Source organism: Apus apus, chromosome 1, assembly GCF_020740795.1.
Source record: "Apus apus isolate bApuApu2 chromosome 1, bApuApu2.pri.cur, whole genome shotgun sequence".
Taxonomy (NCBI): Eukaryota; Metazoa; Chordata; class Aves; order Apodiformes; family Apodidae; genus Apus; species Apus apus.
The window spans coordinates 6420477-6432847 of NC_067282.1; the positions used below are offsets into that span (position 1 = coordinate 6420477).

General features: G+C 38.1%; 1 protein-coding gene across 4 annotated transcripts in view; it reads left to right on the forward strand.

Annotated features, from left to right (window-relative positions):
* The window catches only part of SYTL2 (synaptotagmin like 2), a 56828-nt gene that overhangs the window by 28067 nt on the left and 16390 nt on the right, over window positions 1-12371 (forward strand). For 3 of the 4 annotated variants that reach the window (XM_051620283.1, XM_051620303.1, XM_051620293.1), the window contains exons 3-8: window positions 197-345; window positions 3816-3951; window positions 8384-8456; window positions 9020-9119; window positions 9857-10729; window positions 11413-11484. In XM_051620283.1, coding sequence (XP_051476243.1) covers window positions 197-345; window positions 3816-3951; window positions 8384-8456; window positions 9020-9119; window positions 9857-10729; window positions 11413-11484 — 1403 coding nt within the window. Of the gene's footprint in view, window positions 1-196; window positions 346-3815; window positions 3952-5183; window positions 5218-8383; window positions 8457-9019; window positions 9120-9856; window positions 10730-11412; window positions 11485-12371 lie in introns of those variants that run through there. The other variant, XM_051620313.1, reaches the window with a different exon arrangement.

Consider the following 12371-nt stretch of genomic DNA (forward strand, 5'->3'; position numbering starts at 1 on the left):
ATCCTTTGTAATTAAATAACTAGAGTAACAGGTCAGAAGATGGCAATTACATGCTGAGACAGTGTTAAAAAAACCCAACAACTAAACACCATACCCCACATAAACACACCAAACCAACCAACCAACTAAAGGCTTGACTTCTGGTTGCACGGGTGAGTAGGTTGTGTACGTATCTTATTTTTATTTTCCTCCCCAGGCATTTACCAGAAAAAGTCAAGGATGATGTTCAGCTAAAGAATATGAGTGGACAGTGGTTTTATGAAGCAAAGTCAAAGAGGCACAGAGATAAGATACATGGAGCAGATATTATTAGAGCTTCCATGCGACGGAAGCCTGCCACTCTTGGTAAGCATTCAATTTATATTTTATTTTGTAAAGGCTGGCTCTCACTTCAGCTAACCTCAGACACTGTTGTCTGTGAAACACAAGAACAATATTGGTATGTCTACAAGGAGAAAAGTATGCAAAATAGATATTTCTAATCTAGTGCACAGTGTAAGCTTTCCTCTCCTATGTATTGTCACGGTTTGACTCAGGATCGGCAACTAAACCAGCGACAACAATGCTCCTGATCCCCTTTCCCTCCCCCAGGTAGGAAAAGAAGAGAGATTAAAGGGAGAGAGACTTTCTGGATTGAAAACTAAACTAGACAGCTTTAAATAAACACTAATGATAAAAGAAAATACATAGGATTATACACAATTGTGTTCAGGAATGTGCAAAACCCTCCTCCCACCCCCAGCAACTCCGTGGTACCTCCTGAGCTGTGAGCAGCCCTGAAATGTCCTGGAGCTGCTGGAGAGAGGGCAGAGCAGACAGGAGCTGAGGGGTGAGTGATGAGGGTCAGGAACACACGAGCCTGGGGATAATGGTGATGGACAGACAGAGTCCTCCCTGGTCACTGTCCATGGATGGAAGAGGAGGGAAGAAGCAGGAAGGAAGTTGTCTTCTGTGATCTCTGACTTTACACTGAGCTTACACAGATACATGGAATGGAATACTTGGGTCAGTTTTGCTGTCTGTGTAGCCCACTCGTCTCCACGGGGGGTTGTAGATAAGACTCTTCTCCTCCCTGTAGTATCTATGCTGCAGATTCATGGGATAGAGCAAAGTGACTTCTGCATCTCAGCAGTAACATAAACATTCCAGTATTATTACTAGCTGGAACACTCGCTGGTGGTTAAAAGAGAGCTCACTGAAGGAAAAAAAAAACCACAACAAAACCAGTATAAGGAAAATTGGCTTCATCCTGGCTCAAACTAGGATATGTATTCAAGAGATAATTCTATGTAGTGATTGCTAACAAGAGGGACTGACTTGAGTTTATGGGTAGGACTAAAAGTCCTCTGCATCCCTGTGCTACGTTATTTCCATTTTTGAGACCCTGTGATCTACCTGGGAATATGCAAAGAATCGGGGATTAAGGCAATTGCTCTTCCTTTTGGATTGCCAAGATTTGGGGTGCGTAGTTTGGAACCTCTGAGACTTAATGGTAGGCACTATGAGCTACAGATAGTGGTTCTTACTACTAGAATATATGTGCTGGCATCTCTGGCAGCTAGAACTGGCATCCTGTGTCCACATGAACTTTCAATGCACCCACCATCCCCCAGATCATGGTGGGTGCCCTCAAATGATCTATCAGAAATATATGCTAAAGCCAGCTGTGTTCATGTGCCAGATAACAGCTGCAGACATTAATTTAGTTGCACAGATAGGTAGTAGTATATTGTCTGTAAGCTGTTGACAAGCTTGGTGCTCACTTAATAATAAATATATTCTAAAACTTATTTTAAAAAATCAGAATGTGGAAAGATATTATGCTGTTTAACACCAGAAGTAAGTGTAATGTTTTGTTTGGAGAGAAACAAAACTAAAAAGTAGAATGGAAGAGCTGGTCTACTGGACTAGACCAAAAGCTCATCTCCCCAGCACCCTGCCTCTGAGAATGCCTGGCAGCATTTGTGGGCTCCAAGACCAGGACCAGTCTGCAGCCAATTGCACCTCAGACATTTATGAAATAGAGGAGGTATTTCTGGATTATTTTTTCTCCACTAATTTGTTCAAGAAGTTCTGTAAAGCCATGCCTCTTTAGCATTCACCATGTCCTGTCTCGAGGCATATTGAATTGAAGGCTTTCCACAGAAGAACTGACCATTTCATTTTCTGGTTTTGAATTTATCACTATTAGCATAATCCCTTGGACAGAAAGTGAACAGTCGATCTCTAGTCACAAAATATACATATAATACAGTATATAGGATTTTATAGACTTCTGCTATAAATCTCTCAGCATCTGACCTTCTGATCTGAAGAGTCCTCATTATGTTGTCATTCTTTATATGGAATATTATTTTTTTTCTTAGATAAATTGATCCCCACCCCCTCTTAACCTCCTCTAGTTCTACTTAATCCTTTTGATTTAGGAAGGCAAAGCTTTTATTATTCTCACCAGATTGTACTGAAATTTGTAATCTTTATTTTTTTAAGTTCTATTAAGGATTTTGATTTATGCTAGTGAAGCAAGTTAGGTACTTCTGTTGATAGTCTGGATGGATTACAGTTTGCTACTTTCTATAGGGTTTGGCAGCTAGAATTTAGCCTTGTTTTCCCATGAGTAATCCTACAGTGTTAAAGCTTCTCAATCCCCGTATTCCCTGAGATAAGTTTGGATAATGGCAGTTTAGTCAGTCTGAGGGTACTGTGTGAAGGTTTTGGCTTTTTAAGTTACCAAGAAAAGGCCTGAATCAGAAAAGAATGCAGAAAATTTACAGGTGGTTAGTGCAGTGTGTTTGTGGTTTTGGCTGGTTTTAGACTTGAAGGTTTGAAAATCAGCTGGTAAAATTCTAGCTAAATTTTACAGCAAGTTATAGTTTATAGCAAAGTACTTAAAGTCATAATATCTAAAAGGAAGGTTAATTACAGTCTTATTATTTGAACAAAGAGGCATGCTAGTACATTGAGAACTATGTGCAATTGCTTGGTTTCAGTGACTCATAAGATGTCAAGATATTTTTACCTGCACTTATGGATAGCAAAAAGGGAGAATAAAAATCTTCCTTGTTTTTGCACACTAAAAAATTAATCATTTCTAAACTGTTGGAGAAGTGTAAAAAAGAGGTAGAGGAAGTAATATAAACTTATGTTTTGACTCTGAAAGAGGTTATGATAGCATTCTGTCCCACCCCCAAAAGAAATGCAAGTGTATTTGCATTTGCTGAATGAGTGGGCCTTTTTGCTTGTTTTTTGTTTGGTTGGTTGGTTGGGTTTTTTTTTTTTTGTTTGTTTTGGTTTTGTTTTGTTTTTTAATACTTAACTTCTTATGATATTTCTATCCATAAAGAATTAACCATATGCTTAAATAAGTTATGGCCAACTTCCAAGTTACTGCTGTAGGGAGCGAATAATTGACTTGATTTACTGACCTTCAGCATATTTTCAGTTTCCTATGGTTTTATTGGTTTTGTTTCCTCAGGACACAGAGGTTGAATTTCTGGGGTTTGTTTGTTTGTTTGTTTTGTTGTTTTGGTTTTTTTTTTCTGGCTGCAAGAACTACAGGATAAGTCTTTAGCAGGATTGTTTTAGAAAACTTCTCTATTTAGGATCACTTCAAGGTCTGAAGCAGATGTATGTGATATTTCTACTGCCATCAGAAAAAGTTATTCTCTAGAACACACCAGATCTGCTTCTGTACACAATTCAAGTACAGTGGGCTTCTGAAATAGCTGTAGGACTGAATGCACATACTTGTATTTGATTCTTAAAATTCTGTATGAACATATGAGAGATAACAATATTCTGGTTTCATGTTTTAGCTGAAGTGAGTCAGAACAAATCAAACAAAACAAAGAACAGCTGGGTGAGCAATGTTCATAAAGAAGTCTTTGTGCCACCAGAACTACATGGCATTGTGGAACATCAAGAAGAAGAGCAACTGAAATCTAGTTCAAGGTAAACTGTTTAATCACACTTAGTATGTATACAGCAGGACTGGTGGAACTTGAGCTGTAAATTCCATCCAAAATATTATACTTTCCTCTTTTTTCAAATATTATATGTTTCCTCAGAATCACCCAAGGCTGAAAAATGATAGTCATGCATTGTTAATTGCTCTGCATTCAAATGCAGAACAATCTCTGGCTTATCTCTACAAGGAGAAAGTTGTCAGTGGTGTATAGAATGGTCCCACATGCATTCTCAAGTTACAATTTAGTTTGGCTCCCCGAAGTGAGACCAGGATTTTCTGGTTAGGATGACTAGCCACAACCAGTCCTCTGCAGTTACTAATGTGGGGATAATAACTTCTGCATCTCTTCATTCAGTCACTCAATGAGACCAGACTATTGATTCAGCCTGAATTTTAAACCTGGATCATATGAAGAATCAAAGGTTGAGAAATTGCTGTTTAGAAATTTTCCAGATTTTTGGGTGCACAGTTTAAGACATCTGAGACACTTCTTTGTTTTGAGAGACCAAATGTATTTGAGGTGGAAAGAACCAGAATCTTTAAATACTTGTGAAAAACAAATCTGGTTCTACCAAGAAAGATAAATGTCTTTCTGGATGAGAGAGGCTTCCTTTCAGAGTAGGACAATATGGTCGGTTTGGGTATGCCTGAATGGCTATAGTTGTTGCAGGAGTTTCTGAACTACAGAGGATTTTGTATTAAATCACTCTATCAAACCGGTTGAGTGATCCTAAACAGACCCATATTGTTTTGAAATATCCTGAATTTATTTTTGAGAGAGAAATGTCTACTACATGTAGGTGTTTTAAATAGAAATTAATTTGCTGAATAAAGAACTTTCAAAAAACCTGCATTCAAAGAGGAAAGTGCTGATCTTCTAGCTAGGGTGACAGTGGGTAGAAATGAAACGTCTTAATAGCTAGATGCCTCAACAGCATTGAGGAGACAAGAACCAGGGTCTAAAACAGGTAACTGTTGTTTGTGCCTTCAGTGAATGGAGTGAAGTGAGAGCTAGAGTTACTTCTCAGGTTGACTCTTTTACTTCTGGTTGTGTCACCAATCAGCTCTGCAACATTTCATTTTCTTGTCTATCTTCTAAGTCCTTCTCTGTCTGTCATCTGTTTTTTCTTTGCAGCAAGGCTTGTCTCCTACTATGCATTTTTACAATATCTAGTAGCAGTTTCATCTTTCACTTTCGTGGTTTGCAAGCGGAGCACAGGCACTCATGATGAATGGCACCAAAGGCTGGTGTAAGTCTAAACTCTGGCTTGCATTAATTGTCTTTATTATTCTTTATGTTTCATTATCAATGAACTTGGAGGTGTATCTGTCTTACCCACATGTGAAATCATCCTCAAAAAGGTCAAATAAACTGCGTTGTTACAGACTACCAAAAAAATGAAGGTGCACATTAAGGCTGATCAAGGTTGGTTAGCTCCCCCTCCCAAGTTGGCTGATAATGCTGACTAAGTTACTTGTTACTGAATGTAGTCTTTTCACAGGTGCCTCTTACCTTCAGGAAATTGTTGTGGAGTTATTTCTTTAAGGACAGCACAAGACATGCTGCTGTTTAATATATCTTTTAGAATATATTTCTCTTGCCCTTTGCTGCAAAATGTGTCAGGAATTAATCTGTATGCCTTGTTCATGTTGAACTTCGAGAGGAGATGTTCTGACACGGCTGTGGGCCTCTCTCTAATGGAAGCAGCTGGTCAGGAATTGAGGGCAAACAATGCTGGGAAATGAGTAACCCTACAGTTGGGGTGGGAAGGGAAAGCCTAGACTCTACAAACATTTAATTTGGTTGTTAGGATAGCAGAGCCACAAGGAATTAGTTTCTGTTGACTCTTCCTCTTGTAAGGCAAGAGTCTCAACATGGCCACAACTAAGAGGATGAAACTGGGTATTGTTCTGGAGTTTAGGATTGTATGAAGTGAATTAACAGCTTCTAGTGTCCAAGTGCTACATGTGGTTCAGACACTTGGAGCATTTTCAAGTCCTCCGTTAATGGTAAGTTTGTGAGAGCTTCAGGTTTTAAGAGTTGAGATTTTTTCCCCCCTTCTTCCTCTAAGAGCAGGCTTCAGGCCAGCACTGGCTAGCAGGTTTTGCATAAACTGAAGAACTGTTAACCTGAGGATTGGGACCAGAAAATATACAATAACAAATTACCCAGACCCTTTTTGTTCTCTGTCCTGTTCTTAAACCAAAACAATTCTTACCTAATGTGAAGAAAGTTTAGGTCTGTTAGATCTGTCTGTAAACTGCTGAGGGTCAAATCCAGCCCTGGGGTCAGTTCAACCTCTGCAGAGTCAGAGTGCTGCTATATTACGTGGAACAGAAATCAGCCAAAACTATACTCCTAAAGTTAGTGTGGTGAACTTCATCCCCGCATCCCAAATACCTAAATTCAGTAATGAAACTATGAGCTACTTTTTTTTTTTTTCGGTGTTATATCACTGTGATACTTCTCTTGTATACTAGAGCCAGGTGTGTGAAGTGTCTTTGAAGGTGTAACCTTGCACAGAACAAGTTTTGATGGAGTGACTCAGACTGTCAATATTATATCTGTTCTGTGATACCATCTGTCTATATGCTGAGTCTCAAAGAAGGGCAATGCTCAGGGGTTTTATCTTTCAAATCAAGATTTGTAGGTTGTTTTCTTCTCTAGGCTAGAAAGTGTCCTAGAGTTCTGCAAAGTGAAAATTTGCACAAAAGCCCTGATTCTTAAAATCATGTACCTTTTCTGAAATAATAGGGGTGCTGGGATATGTAGATAAGGACACTTTTATAGAGTACTGTTAAATCACACGAGCTTTTCTCACACCAAATTCTTAACCCCTCAGGATGAGTCCAGGAAAGCTTAGTTGTTTGAATGGGAGGATATTTCTGAGTAGACTATTGACAATGCCTGCAAATCTATAAACCTTTTCTCCTGCCTTGTGCCTGCCTTTGCCTTTTTGCCTCTTGGTTTGTGTCCAGTGCTGTTCATTCTGTAGTGTGTTTGGCCCTTCGCTGTGGTTCTCAGGACTTTGTTTTGCTGAATTGCAGTGTGGAAATTTTTAACCTGCATGTATTTATCAGCTAGGTTTCATACACTCTCCTAAATTATCCTTGTGAATGCAGCATATCTGGAAACTGTTGGTTTAGTTTTCCCATCTGTATGAGTTGAGGCTAAACCTGTATTTTCAGACCCTTTGTTGTGAAACTCAGTTACAGGATCCTGGGCATGGGTTGTTTTTTGGTTTTGTTTTGTTTTGTTTTCTCTACCTTATGTATTCTTTACAGCAGGGTTTTCAGTATGTAATGCCAAATTAACAACTCTTTAATTTTTCTATGGTAAGTTTGAATTAGCATTGCATTAAAATATTTTGAGATTGTGTATGTGTGCTCAATGAGACTTAAATTTACCTCTCCACCTGTAAAAACTGCAGACCAAATAAAGGTTTCTTGCAGCCCAGGGTACATAACAGTATTTTTCTTGTTTAAAATGAGGTTATTCTTCCTACCTGGAGAATATTCTTTATTCCTGTCTTATACAATTTCCCCCATCCCCAAAATCATAAGCATGTAAGTTCATTAATGTCAGCACTGGCTATATAAAGTTGAGGTACTGAATGTGGTACTTATACTTAAATGCACATCTAACTTTCATCTTCAAAGAACAAATGCTTTGTCATATCTGGGATGTTTTTTAGATAAACTCAAATTATACAAATCTGATTCTTTTAGAATAAAAAATTCCTTGTATCACTCCGCAAATAGATGAAATACTTATTGATATAATGTAGGAACTGTCTATTCTAGCTCTTTTAATTTCTCCTTATCTAGAGATATTAATTAAAAGAATAGGTTATAAACTGCATGTCTATGGGGATCTGTTGTTGTCTGTAGCATGTCACATCTTTACTATCATAGAATTATAGAATGGTCAAGGTTGGAAGGGACCTTAAAGACCATCAGGATCCGACCTCCCTGCTATAGTGAGATTCCTCTGAATTTTCTGACTTGGAGATTTTGCAAAACTCTGTTTTCATCAACTCTTCCCTCCACTTTGATTTCAGTCCTAGAATTATAAATGTAGGACAACTGATATGGTTTGGACAGTGGCCATATTTACACAGTGTGCTCAAAAATCTAAAAGACAACAAAAAATATAGTTTCTGTCATGCCAAGGAGAAGTTGTATTGATTTCTTTAACAAGCAAACAATTTTTTGCAAGGAAAGAAAGTGTCAAGAATATCCCCTTACTACAGAAGGGAGAAGGTTTGCTTCTAAATCTGATGAGAACAGGCTAAATAGAAAATTTTAGATGCCAGGAGTTTATGTTCAAGTATGTACAAACAAATCTTGATTTTGCTTTTTCAGAAAGGCTTAACAACCTGGTTGCTGAAGTTGTTATATGCTTTTTCTTTGCAGTTCTAAATTAATAGTGCCTGTGTTAGACAAACCAGAGGAAAGACCTACAAAGGCAGCAATTTCACCAGTGAAGGTATGATCAGTCTTGAATATGGCAGAAGTTATCTTTTACTTTTATTGTGTGTTTCTTTGCCTTAGTGATAAAGATAACTAAAGATTGGAGGAAGAAGGATAATAATTTGAAATGAATGAATATTTTTTGTTTGTAGGGAGATAATGTAAAGCACTAAAATTTCTGTTACATCTCTAGTCAGTGGCTGTCTGTGCTTGATGTGACTTCCACCTTCTTCAACCACGGAAAAGGATTGTCCAGCTGTGTTCCAGTATTTCTAAAGTCTCAGAATTAATCATAAAGTTATTTAACTTGCAACAACTTGGAATTTTCAAGTACCTTTAAGTGGTGGCTTAGCTCTGCTATTGATGTCTTCAGAAAGAACAAGATGAGGCTATCACTAGCATTTCTCACGGTTCCCTGGTTCATGTTGTCTAAGTTTTGTCCAATTTCAGAGGCATACTTTCAGATTCTTTGCCAGCTGTGTAATGAGGCAGTGTAAATCACTGCACTTAAATTTATTTTGTCAAGACTGTACTGATACAACAATTTGACTGCAATTATAAATTTAATTCCCTTTTTAGCAAAGGAGAAATCCTTTTAATTCTACTGCATCAGGTGATAACTTGAACAGTGGGGAATCAGAAAACAGACCAGCCGCTCTACCTCAACTATCAAAGATGGGTAAATATACCTGCTTAGCATATGACTGAGTTTCTTGGTGGTTTATATGGAAATTATTTTACTTTAATTGCTTCTTCAGAAGCCTAATTCTTTGATCTCTATTTTCTCCATCCTGTTTATTCTGAATTCTCCCTTTCCTGCAGTATTCTCTGCAAGCAAGTAGATGAGTGATGACATAGCACATTACAGGCATTTGATGTTGTAATTTACAGGCTCATACATGGAAAATAATATCCTGTCTCTGTTATGAATCTTGCTAACAGGAAAAAATAAGACTTGCACATTAGGAATAAAAAAAAAATCATCTCCCTACCAGGAGATTATTTCTGAATTCTACCTTGTTGTGTATGAATGTGGCGATAGCCTGCTTTCATTTCTGTAGGCTGCTGTTTATGGTCTCAACCTGAAGAGGTGTATGTGTATTCAAAAGCTGCCCTTCCCTGCTGGAATAACACAGGAATATTTGGTGTCCTCTCTATCTATGGAATCATCAAATAGTTAATATTTCTAGATAAGAGAAAACCCTGCAGTTACTTCTTAAAATGTGTTGCATAAAAATGAAGTCAACGCCTATGTTGAATTTCTTCCTGTGCTTTACCACAGGTGTTTTTAATAAATATAATCACTGTAATTAGTACAAAAACTTATATAATCTAGATCCGCACTGTCATACCCCTCCGTTTATCTGGATGAATGTCATATAAACTCATTATTTCTTTTCTATACACATCTTACAGAAATTTTGTCACTCTCAGAAGAGAGCCAAGCTAAACCAAACTTACAAAACAAAGAAACAGAGAAGCACAAGAGGCTTTCCATGGAACCTACTGATGAATCACAGAAAGGACTAGATAAACATCCTGTCCCAAAAGCTAGAAAATTAATTCACAAAGCAACAGATCCTGTGTCACAAAGAGAAGACTTTCTTCCAAAGCCAGCCAAACAGACCGAAAGGATTAATGGCACTGGGACACCACCCAGGGGCATTCTGAAGCGCAGCTCGAGTTCAAGTTCCACTGACTCAGAAGTTCGTGCTAGTCAGGTGTTAGATGTTCAGAAAAAGAATGGTCCTCCTACTGCAACTATTTTTGAAGGAGAAGCTGAAAACAACTATCCTACAGAAGTGGAAGACTCCACACAAATTTCACTTGAAAAACTGAAACAAGTGAGGTTCTCATCTAGCACACGTAAAGGAGAACCTCTGCAGAGCCCACAGCTACACCATGGTAGAGAAGCAGGAGAGTCTGATTTATTAGAGCCTGATGAAAGAAAGAGTAGTGGAAGTGAAGCTGTTAGATCAGATTCAGCTGAGAAAAAGCAAACTCCTGCTGTAAAGCCTTTGGGAACCTATTCATCAGCTGTACAGATAAAAACAAAATATGGCTTACAAAAAGATACATCAGCATCCAGCCCTTGTGACACTAAGAGGTCAGTCTCCCTGGTTAATGAAACCTTGCAGACAACGACAGTTACTCCTGAGAAACTTGAAAGTCCACAGACCTCCAGCAATGTCCTGCCAAATAGCAATGAGCTTAGTGCTGATGAGACACATGAAAATAAATCCAACCAAATCTTGAGCCGTGAATCCAAGTCACACAAAAATGTTACTGGTAAGAGACTAATAGGAGTGAAGGGCAGAATGCAATAGCACAGAGTACATATTCCTTAGTGTTTGAATCCCTTGTATCTAAGAATTAACAAGTAGGAAATTAAAATAGCAGGAATGTGCTACATACTGCAGAATTAAATGCTAAATAACTTTTTTTTCTATTTTAATGCTCTAATGTAGTCAATGTATTTTATATGAACTTCTATTGTTATTCTTAAGAATTGACAATCAGATCAGAGTCTGGATAGGCACATTTATTTTGGATGATGAAGGAGAACTGACAGCATTTGGACAGAAAGCCTGGTAGGTTTGTCTCTACAGGAACTGAAGCACCTTTGGTGTTCTGCTGTCAACTGTCCTTGGTAGTAACCCAGTTGTGACTTGGGAATTTGCTCATGGGACTAAGCACAAATATGCTGGGTTTCCTTCCCCTCTTCAATGTAGCCATTTCCTTTAGAATGGGGATAGCCAATCTTAGCTGCCAGTAGGATATCTCAGTGCAGGAATTTATTTTTTGCTCTGTTGCCCACAGTATGGTTCTTTCAAAAACACAAGTACAGAGAACTTTTCTCCACTAACAATTAAATAAAAATTATATATATCTGACAGATTTTTCAAGATAGATACAACATTGTAGAGTTGTGTGTCTGATTCCTAACTGTGATAAGTTTGTTTATGTTGTAGATGAACATCAGCTTTCTCCTAAGAAAGAAGCACATGAGGTGTCAAACAGCAATTCTACAAGTCTTCAACAAGGTAAGCCTGATCTTGTTGAGGAGAGAGATGCTAAAACCACTTTCAAGCCTGACAAACATGCTGATGAACTCATGGAAGTGGCCGATGAATCTGTATCAAAAGTTTTAGATTGGTTTAAAAGAAGTTCTGATACTGAAGATGGGAAACATGTATCAGCTAGGTCCCAAGGCAGGGAACCCAAAGAAGAAGTGGACTCCTCAGCAGGAACAGCAGTTCTTTCTACAGAGCACAGTGGGTCTAGCATGGATGGAAAAACAGAAGGTACAGAAGAGTTACCATTTGGAAAGTTTAAACAACAGAACAGAATCTTACCTACATCATTTATTTCAGAAGATGTACAGATGATGAAAGAGAGGATGAAACCTAAGAAAGCAGAAGAGAATGGTGGGCAAACTGACAAATCACAAACTGAAGTTGACTGTACAAGAATTGAAGAAAAAGAACATGGTCAAGAAATTAGGCAACAGAATCAAAAATCGAATCTCTTGGAACATCAAGAACACAAGCTACCAGCTCAGAAATATGAATCAGAGAAGGCAATAAGAGAAAAAAGAAGAATAAGGGAAATCAGAGCATTTTGGGAAAGGGATAAAACTATCCCCAGTCATGAAGAGAAAGAAGATAGTAATTCATCAGGTGGCAGTGCTATGAAAGGTCTTGGAGAAAGTGACAAAATAAAAACAACTGCAGTAAACTTCCCTAGGGGATTGGATGATCAAAGCAAGAATACATTAAGAACTGCTGAACTAAGTTGTGCAAGCCAGGCTTCAAGAAATGAAGATCAAAGCTCTTCTGAGTTTGGATCAAGCTGTGCAGCTGAAAAGTCAGAAAGAACACTTCCATCTAATGGTGAAGTTAATGAATATACAGAACTGCCAAAAGCCAGT